The following is a 23,612-nucleotide window of genomic DNA, read 5'->3' on the forward strand; positions in this document are numbered from 1 at the left end:
CAGAGAACAACATTTTGATGGGATTGTAGAGCGGTGGCATCACTAGGCCATTTTCCTTTGAAAATGTTGCTAGAAACACCATTTCGGTCAACGGTGGACGCTACAGAACTATGATAAACGATTTTTTGTGGCCGGAATTTGAAGGCATGGGATTGGACGATCTTTAGTTTCAGCAGAGTGTCGCACCATGTCCCGCAGCCATTGTCACAATCGAGCTTTTGCGCACCAAGTTCGTTAATCGTGTTATCAAATGTCTCGACGATGCATATTAGCCATCTGTGTTTTGATGCCGTTCGACTTCTCTTGTGGCTCTTTTTGGGTGTTTGGCCGAGCTTCTCCTCCTATTTGTGGTGTGCGTCTTGATGTTGTTCCACAAATAGATGGACCTACAGTTTCAAGCTGACTCCGAACAGCTGATATTTTTTATGCCGAGCTTTTTCATGGCAGAAATACACTCGGAGGTTTGCCATTGTTTGTTAGAAATATTGAGGAAGCCATTCGAGAGATAGAACCAGAAACCGTCAGCAAGGCCTTGGAAAACTGGGTTAATAGGTTGCGCTACTACAAAGTCAGGAATAACATTCGCCATACAGCTATAGAAATAAAATCTGATGGGGAAAGTTTGGTCCTCGAAAAAATTAATTTGTTAAAAAGAAATCACTATATGACGCATACCCTGTATATCATGCACAAACAATAAACATTGGCTACACGAGTGTTTCAGCGCTGATTACAATCTAAAAGCTTAAATGTATATATGTATGTATAAGTAAAATTTCCTAGAATATTCTAAGCTAAGTATAATTTAATTTACTTTCAACATAAGAAAAGGTACCAAAACTTAATTCGAAAATAAGAAATATTGTTGTACAAACTCATTGAAGAAGTTTTGTCTTGCTAAAACTATTGAATTATTTTTGAGTGAAGGATTCAAAGTTGCCTATATGTATATAAAATAATTTATTCCGTTCCCTTATCTACCCACTTGTTTGAAGGTGCACTCTTCCCATTTACACACATTTTCAAAGATTTTGCGCTTAATATTTTATAACACAAAAAAACATGCGCCGCATTAATTAGTCACGTGCACAAAATTAGCAAATGAACACTTCAATTAAATAAAATCAAATTTAAAATTTTCCACTTCATTTAGCATTCCCCTTCATTTCAACTGATTCAAATTCCAAATTTATTTATTTGTTTTCTTTGTCGATTCGTTTGATTGTAATTCCTAGTAGCACCTGCCCCTGGCCATGGGAGAGTTTTACATGAACTTTATAGCAACAAAATAAAAGGCTATATGGAAGAACAATATTTTGATGATGTCTAAGAAAAGAGAACATCATTTGCAATTAATTCGTACAAAAAGTGTACCTTGTGAGGAGAGAAGAGGAGAACGGAGTGAAGAGAGCATGGATGCTTAAATGAAAGCGGAGGCGCGATGCCTCTGCATCATGATGGTGAGTGCAAATATGAAATCCATTTTTGTAAACTGTAAGGAAAATTCCAAGAGTGGTTTGATTCAGTGCTCATTTCGCATACATTTACTGACACACCTTTGTATGTATTTAGCAAAAGAAATGAAAAAATTGTAGTAAAAATATTTTTTTACTGATTACTTATTGTTATTGAAACAAATTGGACCAAAAATATTTTTTTACGGATTACTGAAAAAAATTGTAGTAGAAATTTTTTTTTGATTATTGAAAAACATCGCAGCAAAAATATTTTTTTACTGATTACTGAAACAAATTGGAATAAAAATATTTTTTACGGTTTATTGAAAAAAATTGCAGTTAAAATGATTTTTTACTGATTACTGAAATAAATTGGAATAAAAATATTTTTTTACGGATTACTAAAAAAATTGCAGTATAAAATTTTGTTTAATAATTACTGAAAGAAATTGCAGTAAAAATATTTTTTTGCAACTGAAAAAAACTGCAGTAAAATATTTTTTTAACGATTACTGAAAAAATTGGACTAAAAATACTTTTTTATTGATTACCGAAAGAAACGGAAGTAGAAATATTTTTTTGTACTGATTATTGAAAAAAATTGCAATAGAAATGTTGATAATATAAATTAATTTGCATTATCAGTAAAATATTTATTGTTTGTTGGTAGTCTATATGTAATGCATTCTCATCAGGGAAATTAAATCATTCACGTACTCCATAAATATTTTTAATTTTCGGTTTATTTTCTTTTCCTCAGAAACGAAAAGGAACATATGGCACACTGAATACAAAAGAGTCAGAACTTAAAATCGAAAATATTCAGCAAAAGTAAAAAAAAAAAAAATTATTTGAAAATATGTTTAGTATTAAATATTTTATTGTATGAACACACCAAGATCACCAATAACGAAAGTTCACCTTGCATCTTAGTATTTCTTCAAAGGAAGCGAAAAATTACAGGAAGCTTTGCTCAAACGAGAAGTACTTCCAGATTCAAGAAGTATTTCGAGAAGTAATTCCAAATTCAGCCTGACGCCAGGAATGTTGTTATTGCCGCTATATTGGGTGGCTAATTTTGCAACACCTTGTACTTTGTCCGCTACCTTCTTTCAATGCTAGGAACTGATATTCTTCACATGGCTAAGTCCTACGAAAGGAACTAGTCAGCTTCTACATCAGATTTTCACCAGTTAACAAACTACTTCATAATAAACAAAATAAGCAGATGATTGGCTCCATCAACATTTATGTATATGCAGCTAATTCTCATTTGGGTCACCGTAACCGAATGTGTTGGTGCGTGAGTACCGTTCAGGAGTGCGAAGGTTCGAATCTCTTCATAAAAAACAATTTGCCGTTCGGAGTCGGCTCAAAACTCTTGGTCCCTCCATTTGTGTTATATTCATCACCATGCTGTTCCTCCTTTGTATTTGGGTTGGAGATAAGCTCAAAATGTTTTCTCCACCGTTGTATTTGATGGTCGGCGTTGATTAATAGTGCAATGCTTTTGCTTTTAATCGGTGGTTTGGAATTGGGTTTGTGTTGGATGGGATTGTTGATAATACGGTGCAGTTCTCTCCAGTTGTGCACACCTGAGGCTTCTCTTGCGGCTGTGGCCAGGTTTGCGTAATGATTTCTGTTGTCACGCCTGGCTAGCTTCTTTACTTTTTTTGCTACTTCACTATATTTTATGGTCATTGGGTAATTACTAACCAAGTGAATGTTTAATGCGTTTCTGTCATTGATGGCAGACTATGTACTAGTATTATTCGATATCCATGGCTGTTTTTATTCCTAAATTCATATCCAAGCTTGTTCGATGCGATTTGCTTTACCGTGTTGATTATCTGCTCCCAGGATGCATCACCGCTATTAGTCAATATTGCGTTTAGTTCAGTGTTGTATTGAGTTTTTATATTTCGTTGAGCAGTTTTGTCGGTATTAAAGCGCCTTCGTCTACAAGACGTTCTTTCAACTCTTTTTGTGTTCAACTTAATTCTGAAATCGGCTATGATCAACTCATTATCGCTTCACTATCCGCTCCACGCTCCACGCAGATGCCGTCGATTTTTTTCTGGCAGTACCACTGCACGAAATTAAACATTAATTTTTTTTTTTTTTTTTGCTTTTAATAGCTTTTTTACTAAATAAAAAAATTATTTTGAGTGAACGGAATTTATATTTCGACCCTTACGTGATCGATTGCTTGTCCGTTTGTATACTGCAGCTGCCTCGATCGCAAGAGTCAAATATGATTGACGTACGACTCCATTTGCAAAAATTATAGACCTTCCGATGGAGTGATTAATTTTGCGCCACCTCTAATTCATCTTTTTACAACTAGTACCATTCTAGTTACTTTGGAACAAGCATGAATTTTTCCTTCCGATGGGGTGATTAATTTTGCGCCACCTCTAATTGATCATTTTGCAACTAGTACCATTCTAGTCATTTTGGAACAAGTGTGAATTTTTCCTTCCAATGGGGTGACTAATTTTGCGCTATTTCTAGTTGCTCATTTTACAACTAGTACCATTCTAGTCACTTTAGAACAAGTGTGGATGTTTCCTTCAAATTCCATCGGTTCATGCTCTAGATTCTAGAGTCTAGAATATTTGCTGAGTACTTTGACTTTTTACTGCAGGATGCTTACTCACGATCGTCCACGAGCACAGATACTCAATTGATTTCTAGGAAAAAGCGTATGGGGGCTATGAGGGGATGAATTAGTGTATACAAAAATTTGTACGTTTGTATCAACGCTTCGGGATACATACTAAGTCAGGTATGTACTATAAAACTATTCGCACCTGAGCGTATGCCCATATTTATATATGTATACATACATACTCGTGCATATGTATGCATGTATGTATACCTTTGCATTAAATAAATATTTCTAAATTGTTTACACATTTTTCCCACTTGTTTGAATCAACAAAAGATACATTTTTAGTTTGTAGATGAACAAAAGGAAATTTCGCCACACATACACATGCAAATACAAACGCGCATATGAGCCAATTCAACAAAGCTAGAAAATTATGACGTTTGCCATAAAATTATGCTTAGCGTTGTTGCATGCTACATAAATTGCCGGCTAGGCGACTGATGGCGACGATATCAACATCAAACGCAAGCGGCCATCCGATCTGCTTACGCACACATACTACACAACACGCGCACACACAACCCATTTAATATTTGTACGAAAATTCGCTTTTCCTAAAACCGGAAACATTTTCGGTTTAATGAACTTTGTTGCAGCAGTGAAAGGGTGACTTTATGTCACACCTTTTATTTTAATTTTCAAAAACAAAAAATTAAAAATCCATATTTCCATCTGATGCATTTCGCAATTATTTCAGACATCTCACCTTCTCATGTACGCCAACCTAACAACCAGATACTGAATAAACATTTTAGCGAAGGTTTTTAGTTAAATTTAAACGGTTCGAAACGACACAGCAAAAAATAGATAGAATCAACAACAACTTTAATTTTGCTCGTAGTACTCGTATATAAACAATAACACGAGCACATCTGAACAGCAATAAAATAAATACAAATGTTTGTATGTATATAAGTTTGCTACTACGTAAGCGTAAGAAAAACAATAGCCAAAAATAATTTTAGTAAAAGGTAGGGAAAGCTTCGAATGAGTGATTTTCCAATTTTCCGATTTGCCATTTCACTTTTTTACGAGTTCTACTACTCGTTGGCGAATTGCATGATGCACAGATATTTCGAAAGCTCTTCGCATGTAGGCTCATGCATACACGCATACACACAAGAATACATAGTATAATACCTGTATTGAGCAGTAAGTGCACATGGCCTCTAAGGTGGATTGATTGTTGCGTGGGTATGCACGTGTACGTAATATTGACGGCCGATCGTATAAATTACTGTTGATTTACAGACGAACTACATAGAGAGATTACAAATTGTTGTGTTACATATGCGTTGTGCGTTCATATGTATAGTAAAATTTCTCTTTACGGACAGGCCTTATAACAGGGCATCTTCAATGATCGGAAAAATTTCGTCCGCACGGATTTTTTATTAAATTTTTCATACAAATATCATCCCCATAACGGCGCACTCTAATAAGCGAACACGGACACTACATTTCAAACTATTTTGATCAAAAATCTCTCATAAACGAAAAAATTTTCTGATTTTTATTCCGAAGATTCCATTGCCAATCTATGCAAAATTTCCGGAAGGACTCGATTTGGCGAATGATTTCGACGGTTTTCTCCAAATTCATCAACATGTCCGCACTGAAGACCACTCTTTGGAATTCAATCTGAAGAATAAGCGATATTATGGGTGTACACTCGTATGTAAGATTTTTAGTATTTTATAATACTTCTACAGAATGCAAGTCACAACTTTTAAAGATTGGGTTGGGGAATAAGTTCATAGCATTTTTATATTTTCTTTTATTTTACAACGTTTTGTTTGCTGTTTGGCAAAGGGTAAGTATTCATTCGATAGAACTCTTTCTGCTTTACAAAACTATGTTAGTTGTATTTTTTAGTTATTTAAATTTTTATTAGTTTTGAGGCTTAGAAATGGAACACCCAAGAGGTAAAAAATCAGCATTTTCGACACTTGCTCTGGGTATGTAGAAGGTGCCATAGACGAGCCTACAGCACGGGAATGGTTTGCAAAGTTCAAAAATGGCGACTTTAACGTCCATGATACGTCCCGCAGCGGAAGGTCTTCTGAATTCCATGAAGTACGTCTCAAATAATTTTTGAAGGAGAACGGTTGCTAAGCCAGTCGTGAATTGGGCGAAAAAATGAACTGCGATCATAAAACTACCTTCATTTAATGGGATTTATCGAAAAATAAACAAATAAAGTCACCTTGAAATTGGTTCTCAGCATCTCGCCCTCCACCGAGCAACACGCGGTCATAAACAGCGCTTTTTGTACCGAATTGTTACGGGAGATGAGAAATGGTGCCTACACATCAATATGAAAAGAGTAGATGGCTTCAGGGATACGTTAAAGCCGAGAGTCAAACTATCCAAAGAAAATCATGATATGGGTTTGGTAGGACTGGGAGGATATGGTGCACTGGCCAATACTCTAAAAGAACTCCACTGTTAACAAGGACCTCTATATTGCCCAGCTACACCGCGTGAATGAGGCTATTCGATTGAAAAGATCTGATTGACATGGGCAAACCATACTCCTTCACCACAACACCAGGCCCCATGTTGCACAAGTCGTCAAAGTAGCACTCCAAGATCTCGAATGGAAGGTTCGGTGGATGCACCCTGCACCAACCGATTACCATCTTTTCCGCTCCCTGTCAAACCATTCGAGAATAAAGAAGTCCTTAAAACTTGCTCAAGAACTTCTTTGACACAAGACCAGACCATTTTTGGCGGAATGGTATCAGCAAATTAGTCGAGAGGTGGGAAGAGGTTGTAAACAGGAAATGCGAATATATAGTTGATTAACTTGTTGATATAATTATTGTTTTTTGTATAAATAAAAGTCTTCGGTAAAAACGCTACGAACTTAATCCCCAACTTAATATTTAATTCAAGTAGAATTGAAGAATGAGAACGCTGATGAACTGGCAAGACACCGGGCATCCTATAACGAATCCGAAGCGGTAGAAATAGGCTATTCCCAAGGCGAGCGCAAAAAGAAGATCTTCCCGCTATTCTAGAAGCAATCCGTTAACAGATGGTGTAACACGAATATCTGGAAAATAACTAATCAAACGTGGCACAATTTCAACAAATCCAGGACTGGCGATTTGTTAAGAAAGCCATAAGCTGACATATACAGAATTACGTCAACAATAACCGGTCATTGGTCTTTGAGAGACCATGCCAGGAAGATGGGGTGGTCGTACAAGGACAGATGTAGAAGCAGCAATCAAGAGGCATCTAAGGAAACAGTGTTTCAATAGCTGTGCCCAAGTCTGGGTGCTCTACGAAATAAAATGCTGGGGGAATTTTCAATGGTTGACTCGAAAGAAATTTATTTATTTAAATATTGCAGAAAAGAAAATAGACGAAATAGGAAAATTCATATTCAAGTCAAGATGGTTCGACTAATAAAAAACACTGGTTCTACAAGTGGTGTAACAAAACGACACCATTTGAGGTAATTGGGTCTGGACTGTATTACTCAGACAACACCCCCACCACCACCAGTAGAATTGAATATTAACTTAAAACTAACAATCAGATATCTGAAGACAATAAGTCTAAATATAGATTCATATAATTATAGCGCCTTGATCAAAAAGTTCTCGGAACAACCGCCCGGTGACACTCTAAGTCAACTTATTTGAGTTCTGTTTTTGTTTCTTTATTAGGTTGCCACATCTGTGATTAACATTTCTACCAAAATTGTATTACATTGCTTGACTTTTGAAAAAGTTACGTTGACTTGAATAAATCAACATCCGCACGTGTTTTCGATTTTTTACAGTTTTTAAAATGAATTTGAATTTGCATCAACGGATTTGTATTTAATTTTGCATTAAAAATGGGTTCAATGGTGCAGAAACCTTAGAAATGTTGGGGAACTGTTTCGTTAATGGTTCTCTAAAGAAAACAGCCGCTTACGAGAGGCATGAATGTTTCATATGAGATCGTGAGTCCATCAAGGATGACGAACGTAGTGGTAGGCCGTCGACATCGAAAACTGATAAAGTGAGAGAAAAGTTGATCAATAGCCGCAAATTAACCATCAGAAAACTGGCAGATGACTTGAACATTGCTTGTTGTAGCAAAATTTGCCCCAAAGGATCTGAATTCCACGTGAAAAAAGGGCAGCTTTGATAGGCTGAGTCCGACTCAACATTCATCAAACGCATCATTACTGGATACGAGACGTGGGTTTATGAGTTCGACATGCAATCCAGACATCAGGCGGGTGAGTGGAGAGCTCCAAATGGATCAATCCTAAAAAAACCACGTTGTTTTCAGTCAAAACAGAAAGCGATGCTCCAACGGATTACAACGGTATTGAACACCAAGAATTTTTGCTATAAGGTCAGACAGTTAATAAGGACTATTGTTTGGGTGTAAAGGGGCGCTCGCTTACGTGAAGAAGTTCGCCAAAAAAGAAAGGATTTGTGGAAAAACAACTCGTGGGTTTTTCACCATGATTACGCACAGTCGCACAGTGCCGTAAATTTTTGATCAAGAACGAAACGAATAGCATTCAAGAGCCATCGAATTCATCTGATATGGTTCCCTGCTCTCTGTTTCATCCAATCAAAAACCACTACGGGGAACACGTTTTAACAGCCGAAAGGTAGTAATGAAAAAATCTAGGATGGCTTTGATGGCTATAACGAGAATAGAGTTCCAGAACTGTTTCGAGAGCTGAGGCAAACACTGGCGTCAGTGTGTTGCAATTGATTAGGTTTACTTTGAAGGCGATAATATCACTTTTGGGAAATAAAATTGTATTTTGGATTTTTTAACTATGTTACTGGAAGGTGGTATTTGAGAGTTGAGGACATTTTCGTCTCACAAGGCAACATCAATTTTAAGAGACGAAACAGAATCAAGTTTCCTTTACGAGTATATGTCCCAGAAATACTTAAAGTTAGGCAAAGTTAGTTGTACAGCTAACTTTGTCTGTAAAGGGGTAAATGAAGATGTCATTCGCAAAACAACAGGAATCAGACCAACTTTACCTATAATTCACAGCACATATGACATACACAGATGGACAAAAGTCACCGTCATTTAGTATCTAGAAGATTATAACATCTCCCGTGCCCAGAATATAATGGAAACATGAAAAGTAGCATATTTAACAAAAACTATGATTTATTTATTATATTCTATTTCAGCTTAAATATCTTTCTCTTGCTAGCCCATTTTTGGAAAAATGAAAAATAAAATATTTTTGTCACCTTTTTGGAGGACAAAATTCACCGTCACATCAGCTCGGCTTGCCGTTTAAAATAATTTTAACAAAAATTTAAGCCAATCTGGCTCCTTTTTTCAGTGAGTCCGTTTAGTATGGTAGCTTTAAGACTGATCTGTATACATTTTATAACGGTACTTAATTAAAATTGTGATTGTTAAAAATGAATCAAAAAAGGAGAGAAACCACAATTGAAGAGAGAAAAATTATTTTAAATGCGTATAATCAAAGCAAGACCATTCGGGAGACATGCTCATTAGTAAATCGTCCACGCACCACTATTACTGGAATAATAAAAAGATTTAAAGATGAACAAAAGTGCAAATATTTGGCAAGGAGTGGACGATCGCCGGCACTACCTGAACGAGAAAAGCTTGAAATAATAAAAACAGAAATTGCTGCATCGATAAAGGAAAGCATTGGTACAGTTGTTCACCCACGTACTGTGCGCAGGGCGCTGAATTCCGCTGGTTATAACGCCAGAGTATGCAGAAAAAAACCACAGATCAGCAAGGTCAACCAAACGAAGCGTCTTTCCTTCGCAAAAGAGCATTTAAGCAAGGGAATAGATTTCTGGAAAAAGTTATCTTCTCTAATGAAAGTAAATTTTGCATATTTTAATCAGACGGACGTGTTTTAACGTGGAGAAAGCAGGGCGATGCATTAGCAGAGAAGCATATACAAACAACTGTGAAACACGGTGGTGCTGGAGTCATGGTATGGGGATGCATGTCGGCGGCTGGTGTCGGAGAGGTCGTCTTTATCGATGAAATAATGGACAAAGGACTTTATTTGAATATCCTTAAAGAAAATCTCCAAAAAAATGCTCAAAAGCTTGGCATTGAATCAGACTATTATTTTCAACATGACAATGACTCCAAGCACACCGCAGAAATAGCTCGTTTGCGGGTCTTGTACAACACTCCCCATACCTGAAAATTTCGCCACAGTCACCCGTCCTGAATCCAATAGAACATTTATGGGACAATTTGGATCGGCGCATTCGGGAGCATCACGTTACCTCAAAAAATATGCTTAAGCAAACGCTGCTACAGGAATGGCAGAAAATAAGCCCGGATGTTACAAAAAAACTGGCTCATTCGATGCAGAAACGATTGCAAGCTGTCATCAAAAATAACGGCAAACACACATCGTACTATTATAAAATAATATTAGCACTTAAATTGATTAAGTACTTTATTAAATGACGGTGATTTTGTCCACCAGAAATACACACAGCAACCATTATATGCCATTTTTTTTATAAATACTTCTTGAATTAACCTTATGTTTAAACTAAAACAGAATTTAAATAAATAATAGTTTTCGTTATATATACTACTTTTTATGTTTCCATTATCTTCTGGGCACGGGAGATGTTATAATCTTCTAGATACTAAATGACGGTGACTTTTGTCCATCAGTGTATGTACATATATATGTACATATGGATGTAAATGGTTCAGAAGAGGAATCTAATGAAAAAGTACGAGTACGTAAACCGGCCCATAACATCGCACGACGAAGCGTTAAAACTGGTTGCGCGTTGATACTTTGACTTTGTATATTAGCTTTTCAAAATATGAAAAATATCGGTAGTCATTTTGAAAATGAACATTTATAGTATAACTAAAACATTCAATTTTTAAGCGATCAACTATTACAAAATTATATACATACATACATACATATATAACAAGTGGCACAAATTTAATCACTCTATCGGAAGGGTTATAATTTTTGCAAATGGTGTCGCCATTTTTGACACTTGGGTGTTTGGCCGAGCTCTTTCTTGTATTTATAATGTGTTTCTGGATATTTTTCCGCAAAAGGAGGGACCTACAGTTTTATATCGCCTCCAAACGACAGATGGTCCTTTTTTATGATGGACCATGCTTTTCATTGCAGAAATAGTCTTGGAGGCTGAGGGGTGAGCGCTATTAGAAAAAACTTATTTGGTGTGTCGTGCTCAGAGCTTCGAACACGTGCATTTACAAATGTTGGCCACCTCCATCCATTCGACTGTAGATACTAGCTGCATGCATATCGGACATAGGTACATACATATATATGCATATTAGGCCAGGTCGATTTGTGGGGAGGCAAAAAAATCGCCCATTGCTCTGTGAAAATCATATTCTAGGGATCAAAATAAGAAACTTTGCCGAAGGAACCATACCTCTAAAACGAATTCTGATGTCCCCCAATTTGGGTCGAACTTTTTAGTTTCTTTTCTCATGTAAAGGACAAAAATGGTGATATTTTGAAATGATTGTATGGGGAACCCCCCAGGGGAGTTCCAGGGGGTGTGCCACTGGCATGGATGGATCGGCCGTCCAAAGTTAGTGGGGATCGGTCATACATTTGGACTCGATTGGAGCACTCTAAATGGGTCAAAGTGGGATTTTTCATTCGACCCAAATTGGGGGGCATCAGAATTCGTTTTAGAGGTATGGTTCCTTCGGCAAAATTTCTTATTTTGATCCCTAGAATAAGATTTTCACAGAGCAATGAGCGATTTCTAAATCAACCCGCCCTAATGCATATGTGTGTATGTTTGCATATGTAATATTTATTACTAAATATTCATAAATTCGTAGATCATACCTTTTTAAATAAACGGCAATTTCTGAGCAATTTACAATAACAAAGCCACTGCGACGGTGAGTGTCCGGTTATAAGGAATTTCACTGTATATATGCACATACTTATGTATGTATGTAAATAAAGCGAATGTGCAATAAATCACAAATAGCCAAATTTTTTCTTCCAACTGCACATACGCATCCACACGCTGATATGTACGTATTGTGTGTTTAATGGGTGCCTAATAAGTGAAAAATTTTGCTACCGGGATTTCGGGGTATTTTTAAACTAATTCCGGGATTCATTCATCTTGGAATATCACTTTTTTTAATATGAGTAGAAATTCAATAACTGAAAACAACCGACTCCGAAAGGCAAATATTTTTTATGAGGAGCTTTTTCACGGCAGAAATACACTCGAAGGTTTGCCATTGCCTGCCGAGGGGCGACCGCTATTGGAAAAAACTTTTTCTTAATTTTGGTGTTTCACCGAGATTCGAACCTAGGTTCTCTCTGTGAATTCCGAATGGTAGCCGCAAAATTCACTCAGCAAAAACGATTGGTTAAATAAGCAATGTCAGGAAATCGAAATACTGCAAGACCTACACAATGACTGCAATCTGCACAAAAAATTGAAAGAAACAATAGTGATACGTAGAAAAAGAAGCCGGTCAGTCCTTGTAAACTCACTCAACGAAATTGTTTTGAAAACAGATGAGAAAAAAGCTATTTGGGAAGATTATTTAAAAACAATTTTCACTGATAATAGCAGATCAAACTACAGTCTTCCTTCACAATTGCTCTCCGGTATTCCGATAAGTAAAAATTAAATCGAAAGTGTTATTAAAAATATGAAATCAAATAAAGCTACAGGACCTAATCAAATTCCATCAGAAAATCTAATACTTATAAACGACGAGAATCTACAACTCCTTGTTAAACTTTTCAATCATTTATATAATACAAACATACCTATACTCTGCAGATTGGCTGAAATCAACGTTTATTACCCTTCCGAAAAAATCGAATGCTAAGTATTGCAGTGAATATAGACTGATAAGTGTAATGAGTTACGCCCTAACAATATTTCTTGAAGTTCTACACAACACAATTTACGAAACATGCGAAGATGCAATGAGTGAAACGCACTTTGGGTTCCGTGGAGGAATGGATACAGGAGAAGCTTTATGTCCAGATGCTTCTTGAAAATTGTAGAGATGTACAAAAAGATGTCTTTCTTTGTTTGGTTGACTACGAACACTGTGCAACATCACAAATTGTTCAATATTTTAAGATCTCTGAATATCGATGAAAAGGAAATCCAAGCAATTGAAAATTTTTTATTACCACCAAACAGCAGTGATCACACTAAAGACATACCGATTTCTAAAGGTATTCGAACAGGCTGCAGGGAGTATGCAGACGAATATTTACTCCGAGAGAATACCTATTTCAAGAAGCATTAGAAAACATTGAGGATGGTATCAAAGTAAATGGCGGCATTATAAATAACATCAGGTGCGCCGACGATACAACTCTACTATGTGACAGCTTGGCTGGCCTTCAAAAACTGGTCGACAAAGTTACAATGCACAGTCAACTGTACGGCCTCAAAATCAACATCAGCAAAACTAAATACATACAACAACACTTATTTAACAATCAACAATGCTCCTGTAGAAAGAGTTAATAAATTTAGATATAGGGTGTTTTTTTTAGAGGTTAGGTTTTCAAGATGAAATAAAACGTATATAATTTAATGTTATGGCCAAGAATTTAGCTTTATTATAAAGATAAGGGTTCGCCATTATGTTTTAAAAATGATTTCGGGCAAGTGGCCGCCGTGGCTGGCTCGAATAAATTCCAGCCGAGAGGCCCAATTTTCGACCACTTTTTGCAGCAATTGGGGCCGTATATCAGCAATAACGCGCCGAATATTCTCTTCCAAGACGTCAATCGTCTCGGGCTTATCTGCGTAGACAAGCGACTTCACATAGCCCCACAAGAAATAGTCCAGCGGTATTATATCGCACGATCTTGGAGGCCACGCCACAGGTCCACGGCGCGAGATAATGCGCTCACCAAAAGTTTCCTTCAATAAATCGATTGTTGCGTTGGCTGTATGGCATGTAGCGCCGTCTTGTTGGAACCAAAGGTCGTCCACATCAACATCGTCCAATTCAGGCACGAAAAAGTCATTAATCATGGCTCTATAGCGCTTTCCATTGACTGTAACATTATGGCCGGCTTCATTTTTAAAGAAATATGGACCAATGACTCCCTCTGCCCATAGAGCACACCAAACAGTGACTTTTTGAGGATGTAACGGCGTCTCAGCAATGGCTTGTGGATTATGTTCACTCTAAATGCGACAATTTTGCTTATTGACATACCCATTCAACCAAAAGTGAGCTTCATCGCTGAACAAAATTTTCTTCGATGCGTCGCGCGAACCGAACCATTATATTCGTAATAAATTTGCACGATTTGCAAACGTTGTTCAGGTGTAAATCTATTCATTATGAAATGGAAAACCAAACTGAGCATAAATCAAGTGACAGCTGTCAAAAAGACCATCTACGAAAAAAGTAGTGCCAACTTGAAAACCTAACCTCTAAAAAAAACACCCTTTACCTTGGTTGCTTTCTCAACGTAAGCTTGGATACCTCAAGAGAAATATGATGTCGCATCGAATTAGCACGATCGGCATCTCTTAAATATGGTAAAGCCCTAAAAATCTGAAAAATATTTCCTGAGGCCGCCACATTGTTAATTTTGAAGCTTCGATCAGGCACAAGATTATCTATTAATAAAACTAATTTCTCTTGTCCAGTTGATTTTAGATGAATCTCCAAGGATTTATGATGATCACCGCAAGGGGCTTCTGGAGAGACGGGCTCCACACAAAAAGCAGTAACTTTTACAATTACACTAGTTTACACCAAAAATTGTCCTCGACCAAAAGGCTTATTTTGAACTAATTTGAGGTCGCTGAAACCAAAAATGATTTTTTGTTTTTCAAAGAACAGTTTCCGAGATATTCCCAAAATAGTGCAGTTGTATTACCTGCAATCTCGAAAACAGTGCGCGCCATTTCTTTGAAGTGCATAAAGGCACACAGTGCCAAAGGCACACATATAACCGACATGACAATATACAATATTATATATAATATATATATATTTATTTGTATGAAATAAATATTGTTTTTAATTAAAGAGAGCCTAAGAACAGTTATTTTGCGTGACTCAATACGCAGGCTGGCATGATTTACTTTTGTTCGAAACCGTATTGTATACATCAAAAGGACAGACGATGAAATTGTCTTCGTTCACATAATACGTTATAACTTCTACAATTTTTCATCGATTCAGACAAACTTAGGCTTAAAATGTAGGTGACAAAATTGTCTTTGAGAAAACTTATCTTATGTCGATATAAAAAAATTTGTTGTTCCAGAAAAAAGTTAATAAACTTTCATAATTTAGTAAAAAACGTAGAAACTCCTTTTTTTAACTTTCAACAGCTGTTTTGCGAAAACTACGACTTCCATTGGCACGAATTATATACTGCCATGTAGGCTATATGTGTGCCTTTCGAAATTTTTTCACTTTAAAGAAATGGCGTGCACTGTTTTCGAGATTGCAGGTAATAACTGCACTATTTTGGGAATATCTCGGAAACTGTTCTTTGAAAAAAAAAAATAAAATTAATTTTTGGTTTCAGCGATCTTAAATTAGTCTAAAAAACGCTTTCTGGTCGAGGACCATTTTTGAAAGTGAAAATTCGTAAACTAGTGTTATTGTTTTTTTTTTTTTTTTTTTGAAATTTTGCTTAAGTCAAGTCGAAACATGATGTATTAATGCTATGTTTTTATTTTTGTAAAATAAAGCAACTGACTAGCAAAACAAAATTATTGAAAATCATAGTTTTTCGGGCCTCTGACTACCCCTAACCCCTTAAAGAGGAGTCTTCTAATGTTGACCTGAATCTGCTACTTAGAAAACCTGATGATAAAAACATCTATTTAAACTTCTTTATCAGCACATCGCGTAAAGTACAAGTATTTTGGTTTAAGGGGGCTATCGTATATGGATTTATTAAATTACGCAACTTTACTTAAAAACTTTCTGCTTCGTTCACATTAGTGGCGCTATGGGAACAGTCACTTAAACATTCTTCACAAAATGACTCAAATAATTTGAAGTAATTAATATCTACCATCTAATCCCGCATTTTCGGGACGTGGAACGCATTGGCATCCCTTGCGTGTATGCAGAAATACGAGCGATCGTGGCAGTGAATAGTGCTCTTCTCTTAATACCAAGAAATAATTCGAATACGTCCAACAGATTGTTTTCAGCTATTCGTTTATTTAATACACTTAAACTGATTTGCTTGCTTTCAAATGCAATTTCATTTAGTTTTTCTATTACGGGTATTCGCATTGTTGATTAGGTGGGTGTGGGTCAATAACGCAAAATGATAATTTTTCGTATTGCTTTTATTTATGAGTTTTCAGACGCAAAGAAATGAAATTTGAGAACTTTTTTTATATACTCGTATTAGCAACATTATTTTGCAATAGTCCTGCAAAAGAGTTATAAGTGAGTAACTTTCATATATTGTTCAAAAAGTGAAGAAGCGACTTGAGCAAAATCCCCGACGAAGTGCCAATCAAATGGCGAAAGAACTAAAAATATTGTATCTGACCGTAGCTACTGCATACTGAAAAATGATCTCAAAGTCAAGCCTTACAAGATCCAAAAGGCGCATGATCTCACACCAAAGCAGCAACAAGTCAGACTTGAGAGAGCCAAGTATATAGTTGCTTCGCTTGGCCGCTTGTGTTTTCTGACGAGAAAATTTTTCAAATTGAACAATTCGTAAACTCCCAAAACGATAAGGTTTATTTGACCATACGAGAATTTGAATCATCGATTGGTCACCAGGAGGCAGCACCCGCCACCGGTAATGGTTTGGGCTGCTGTAACCACAGACGAGCGCTCTCCAATCGTTTTCATCGGGCCTGGCGTCAAGGTAAATGCGAAATATTATCGAAAAAGTAAGACAAACATTTCGGTGACAGGCCATGGACGTTTCAACACGACTCGACACCATCTTACAAAGCTCGAGTGAACCAAGAATGGCTAAAAAGCAACGTTCCGAACTTCATAACGTCCACACAATGGCGCTCAAATTCACCAGACGCGAATCCGATGGATTATTCTCTTTGAGCCATTTTGGAGAGCAGGGTTCGAACTAAAAGATTCACCAGTCTCGAGGCGCTGAAAAAATCCATTGTCTGCGAGTGAGCCAAAATACCTGCAAGTCACATTCGGGCAGCTTGTGACTCGTTTCCGGACCGTCTCAAGGTCATAGTAAAGGCAAAAGGTGGTCATATCGAGCAAAAGTAAATTGATTCTTAATTTTATATTATTTTCACACATTTTTTACTTTGAATTGAATACAAGCAATTTTCCAAACTAAATTTATGGCCTTTTTAATTGATTACACTTCGAGTGCCGGACCCTGTATGTATTGCATTGGCTCGATTTAAAGATAACATAGGCTTCAAAAATATTAGTGAAACATTGTTTTTTTTTTGTTTTTTTGGACAGTTTTAAGTTTGTTACAGCGTTCCAAAATTCAATTAAGAAAGAGAAACTGTCATACATTCTCCAGTATCAACATTAAACGTCAGAACAGTCAATCAAATTGGGGCGCACTATCGAATGCAACAGTATAGCGCTGGTTCCAATGATTTCGTACTGGAAATATGGACGTCAAAGATGAAAATGCCGATAAAGTCAAGCATTTCATTACCCAGAAACTAAAGATTAGTCAGAAAAGCGTTTGAAACCATTTGAATAAGCCTGGTACCAAGAAGAAACTCGATGTATGAGCGCTACACAAATTAACGCAAAAGATCTTTTGAAACCGAACGCCTGGTACCCTACGATCAAAAAGTACCGGGAAGGTGATGTTGACTGTTTTCTTCGATTGCCAAGGCGTGCTGCACCATGAGTACCTTCCATCGGGCCAGACAGTCAATAAAGAATATTATTTATCCATTTTGAAGCGCTTGAGAGATGCTGTTCGTCGCAAACGGCCGGAAATGTGGGCAAACAATTCTTGGATTTTGCATGATGATAACACGTCATCGCACCGAGCCCAAATTGTGCTGGATTATTTGGCCAAACACCAAGTAAATACCATCGTGCAAGTACCGTATTCACTGGTATGGCCCCGTGCGACTTCTTTTTGTTTCCCAAGTTGAAGTTACCACTTCGTGGAAGTGGAAGGAGATTTCAGTCGATAGAGGAGATCAAAGAGAATGTGACAAAGGAGGTGAAGGCCATCCCTTCGTCGGCCTACCAGGGGTGCATAGAGGACTGGATTAAACGTTGGAACATGTGTGTTGCTTTATACGGGTCTTATTTTGAAGAAGATAAAATAAATTTGCCTGAAATTTAAATTTGTTTTGTTTTATTTAAACATTCCCGGTACTTTCTGATAATAGGGTATTTTCGAAGCGGATAATAACTGAGAGTGAAAAATGGGCCACATGCAAGATGAACAGCCAAAAAAGCATGGCCAAATCGCGGCGAGCCACACCTGGATTAATTTTCAATAAGGTTTTGCTAAATGTTTAGTGGGACTGGAAGAAAATCTTCCACTTTGAGCTGCTCTCGTTAAGGCGACTACTCAATTCAGATCTCTACTGTCAACGACTGGTCCGGTTGAAACCGTCGATTGGCTAGAAACACCCAGAATTGGCGAATATGAAGTGTATTTTGTCCCATCAAGCCAAGTCGCATAAATCTTTAACGGCGAGACAGAAGTTCTATTGCATCCGCCTTATAGTCCAGACCTAACACCAAACGATTAGCACCTTTTAAAGCACTCAGGACAGGTATTTTATCAATAGAGACAAGTAAATCTGCTTCAAAATAGACAAAAGTTATAAAGCAAAATGGCACATATTTCATCTCAATTTCTTCGCTTTCATAATCAAACTGAATAGAAAGCGCAATCACAGAACTTTTTACTTGACCAACATCACTATATTCTATCAAAAACAAAAAAAAACAAAAAATCATGCTGATTACTTTGATTTATTAAACAGAAAAAATACACAAAATAAACGACCTGCTGCAGCGACCCCCAAGTAATTAGCAGCGAAGATCAACTAAAGCAAATCATATGAAATGTATCAATCGGGAGCAACAACATCACAAACTGATTACTTTCCGTGTAGATTACGCCAATCTACTTGTTGTTTTACTGCGTTACGTTGGTTTCATGCTTTTTTCCTTTTTACTTTTCTTAATTTCCCATTAAATGCTTTTCGTTTTTCTTTCCTCATATTCAAGTTGGCAAAAAGCTGCCGCACATAGCAACGATGCGATGGTAACCTTAAAAATCTTTGTTACGCGTTTGATGTGCCACTGATGATCGATCGGTCGCGTTCAGTACACGGCAAAAAATTAAGTGCTTATGGGTTGATTATTATACGGCGCCACTTAAGTTTTTTTTTTTGTATGTTCCCACGGCCATCGCCAACTACGGTGTTCGCTCTCTCAACTATTATTGCTCGTAACCACATTTTATCCTGACAGTTATCCTTTTCCTCTTCTTTCAAATTACAGTTTCACTGCCAGTGGTAATCATTTCTCGTATATTTTTATTCCATTTTCGCTACATCGATAATAATTACAACAAATTTGCCATAAAAAAAGCCTTCGACTCATACGTTAGTTACTTTCGAATAAGTATTAAACAGGCTGTTAACAATTTGCCTTCTTCTGAAACACATAGAAAGAAATAAAATAAAAAATAATTGGCGCGTACACTTCTGTTAGGTGTTTGGCCGAGCTTCTCCTCCTATTTGAGGTATGCGTCTTGACTTTGTTCCACAAATGGAAGGACCTGCAGTTTTAAGTCGACTCCGAACGGCAAATGGTTTTTGCATTTTCAGCCATGAAAAAGGGCTGAAATACACTCGGAGGATTGCCATTGCCTTCCGAGGGGCCATACACATGTATTTTTATGAATTTTTTTTTGCTCCCATTTCACAAAATTTTATATTTCTTTGCTTATTGGTCTTTTTTGGTAATTTGTTACGAATTTATTTCCTTCCTTCATTCAATTATTCCTTTTTGTTTTGGTTTGATAGCTCATTTGGATAAATTTCCGTTAAGAATAGGGGAATATAAAGATTTCTATTAGAGCTCTCGATTTCGTTCGCACATTTTCGAACAGCTCGGCAAATGGGCAACGAGTACCCGCAAACTTCCTCGATGCTCATTATTCGAAAATTTTTGAGCGTGAGTTCGAGTGTATTCGAGCACTAGTTATGATTATTTTGACTTTTTCTCAGCACTCTTTTTAAGTTTTATAAATTATTTATACACACTGCTAACCTCGTTGGAAGACTAAAAAAATGCTGACAAATAAAATTCAAAATTTTTGTTTAGCTGCTCAGTTTAGAAATCAACCGGTATTGAGCTTCTCGCACTGCTTGATACCCGGTTATCTGAAGCTCTAATTTATATGTATGTTTTAATTTAATATCAATTACCTACAGTTGAACTAACTCAAACTCAAAGCTTTGTATGGTGAATAACGTAATTGGGTTCGTAATTGGAGAGCAAATCATGTTCATGATCAATTGTCATGAAAACGCAATTTTCATCGTAACTCTACTGACACCACCTTTTTGTGTGGCACCATAAATACGGTCTACTCAACATTCTACTCATGCTTTTTTCGGACCCTCTTTTCAGTCCCTTAGGTGTCCGCTTAAGAGAGAGTACACTGTATTTGATTTATAAAAACCGCAACTCGAATCGGTGCATCACAAATTTATTTCTAATAAAGTTATTTTAATCTATTACATCATTGGACTAATTTCCTATATTAATAAGTTTAATTTATAAGCCTTTATTAATCAACATCAACCCAAAAACACTATGCAACATTGCTTTGTCACCAATGACCAAAAATATTAAAAAGAGGTAAATGGGTTACGCCGAGCTCGAAACCAGTATCAAATTACATTATACCACATCATTATTTAGAAAAACTTTTGATCAAAAAATGCAAATCCGTTATTTTTCACAATTGATAGTAAAAGCGATTTTGCCGAAAGTTAGGGGTTCTTGAAATGCTTTGCTCAGCTACTTTCATTTCATTAAAATTTGTTCACAATGCTGTTAAACCGTCATAAATATTTAACAGCAAGTAAAACATGAACCTGTAAACTTAAAGGTATTGCCGTCGAATGAAATGAGCCGGACGTGGTAAATAAAACTTCACTTAACGTTCGTGAAGTTTCAAATATTTCTTAATCTGGACACATAGTAGGAGGATATCTTCGTTTGTAATTAGTTTATCACACACCTGTACACTCTAATCAGGAGTGTGTCCTAACACGATCAGTAGGATCATTCAAAGGGCGCTAAGTGACCTAAATTCTTGGGCTACAGACTATGGCTTAAGTTTGAACTCACGTAAAACAGAACTCAAGATTTTCACAACTAAGTACAAGGTACCGAATTTTACCCTACCACTTACTTGGACTCCAAACTTTATTGGAAACTGAACATAAAAGAACGGGTAAGGAAAGCTAAAATATATCTGTATGCTGCAAAACTTAGGCTTGAAAGACGAAGGAAGAAGGCTTAAGTTTACTTGATGGCTGTATAAAGAGGTTATATGACTGATTTTATCATACGGGTCGGTAGTTTGGAGGAAGAAGACTTTACAATACCAAACTATTTGGTAGAAATCAAAGACCAGTCTGTGCAATTACAGTTGGCGCATCTAACTCATGTCCTACTACTTCGGTAGATCTCCATATCAAGAAAATGGCTACCATTAATGCATTGAGGTTAAATGAGGCCTGGCGCTGGAAGGAAAAAACATATGGTCGTCATGCCAGCTTATTATTGCGACAAACTTAGTTTACCTCGGAGAGGACTGGTACCATCATCCCAATGGAATTACATCATTAATTGAAATTTTCCTACTCTCTTCCTATCTCGGGAGGAATGGAGTAAGGGACTTTTACTAAACATCTTCGACACTACAGTCTACACAGATGGTTCAAAAATGGATTGTGCTGGTATATATTCTCATTGACTTATATGTAATTGGCGCGTACACCCTTTCTGGGTGTTTGGCCGAGCTCCTCCTCCTATTTGTGGTGTGCGTCTTGATGTTGTTCCACAAATGGAGGGACCTACAGCTTCAAGCCGACTACGAATGGCAGATATTTTTTTATGAGGAGCTTTTTCATGGCAGAAATACACTCGGAGGTTTACCATTGCCTGCCGAGGGGCGACCGCTATTAGAAAAATGTTTTTCTTACTTTTGGTGTTTCACCGAGATTCGAACCAACGTTCTCTCTGTGAACTCCGAATGGTAGTCACGCACCAATCCATTCGGTTACGGCGGCCGCCTCATTGACTTAGAATTGAAAAATCTGTGCGCGTCATCCTGTAGTGTCTTCCAGGCGGAAGTACTGGCAATAGAGGAAGCTTGTAGGCCACCAAAACATTATAAATTATTTTTATAAAACAAAAATATGTGGCAACTCTATTAAAATATATATTTTAATTAACTTTTGGCTGATATAAATATGTATTGGGGGTCTCACTCTGCTGATAAATATATTTTCATGCACGTAATTTTTATGGGAACAACGGGATTTGATTGATGCTGTACGCATGTGAAACCACGTCCTTATACTGATGCGAGTATCGCTAGTACTTGAGCAATAGAAGAAATACGATTTGAGAAAGTCTATAAACAAAAGAACCAAAATATTGTCCAATTGAATTCTGAAAATACCGTTAAATGGCATGTATAATAACTTCGTTTGGAGAAGTCTTTGATTTCACGTTGCCTCTTTTATTCGTCAATTTTTTATTGAAAATAATTTTAGCATTAAAATTTCAGTGGTAGAAAATTCACTCTCAATATACACAAAAAATGTTGCACCAGCATTTCTTCAACTAGACAAAACCTTCTTCGAACCTATACAAATTATTTTTTATTTATATATTTTTTTGTTTTCCCCCTTCTGTTTCACAGTGTAGCTTTGACTGTCTGATTCATTGGCCACTTTATGCACTTCGCACACCACCTCACATCATGCCACAGCGCACCGCTCATTTCATTTCATCACACTAGTGATTGGCAGTTGTTATTGTTGCTATTGTTTTTGTTTTTCATCGCTCTATTAGATAACCGTTTTACATTGTAGTGTTAAAGGAAAAAATTTAAAATCAGTTTCGAATCTATGACGAGTAAATTTTAATTTTTTTCATGACTGCTACCTGTGTGACGGATGCACCTTAGCCTCTTATATATACACACACATACACACAAACATTCCCTCACATCTACATGTGTGTCCCGTGCTGTGGAGCTGATTTTAAGTTGTGCTCGTGTACTCACCTTGAGCAGACTTTTTGGTGGCGCATCCGCTGGATCGGGTCGTTTGATATTCAAAAATGAGTTTCGTACATCTGGACACTTCTCGAACATAAGCACACGCTCTGCAACCGAGCCACGCGTTAAAATCGGTCTACCCACTAAAGTTGAGCAGAAAAATGGTTGTTGTTAAAACTCAATT

At 36.8% G+C, this 23,612-nt stretch overlaps 1 protein-coding gene across 1 annotated transcript in view; it reads right to left on the minus strand.

The window, feature by feature from the left end:
• LOC129239576 (uncharacterized) overlaps positions 1–23,612 on the minus strand; it is a 36,092-nt gene that overhangs the window by 9,200 nt on the left and 3,280 nt on the right. The window contains exon 3 of the mRNA XM_054875210.1: positions 23,435–23,571. Within this exon, the coding sequence (XP_054731185.1) occupies positions 23,435–23,571 (137 nt within the window). The remainder of the gene's footprint in view (positions 1–23,434; positions 23,572–23,612) is intronic.

Source organism: Anastrepha obliqua, chromosome 1, assembly GCF_027943255.1.
Source record: "Anastrepha obliqua isolate idAnaObli1 chromosome 1, idAnaObli1_1.0, whole genome shotgun sequence".
Classification (NCBI taxonomy): Eukaryota; Metazoa; Arthropoda; class Insecta; order Diptera; family Tephritidae; genus Anastrepha; species Anastrepha obliqua.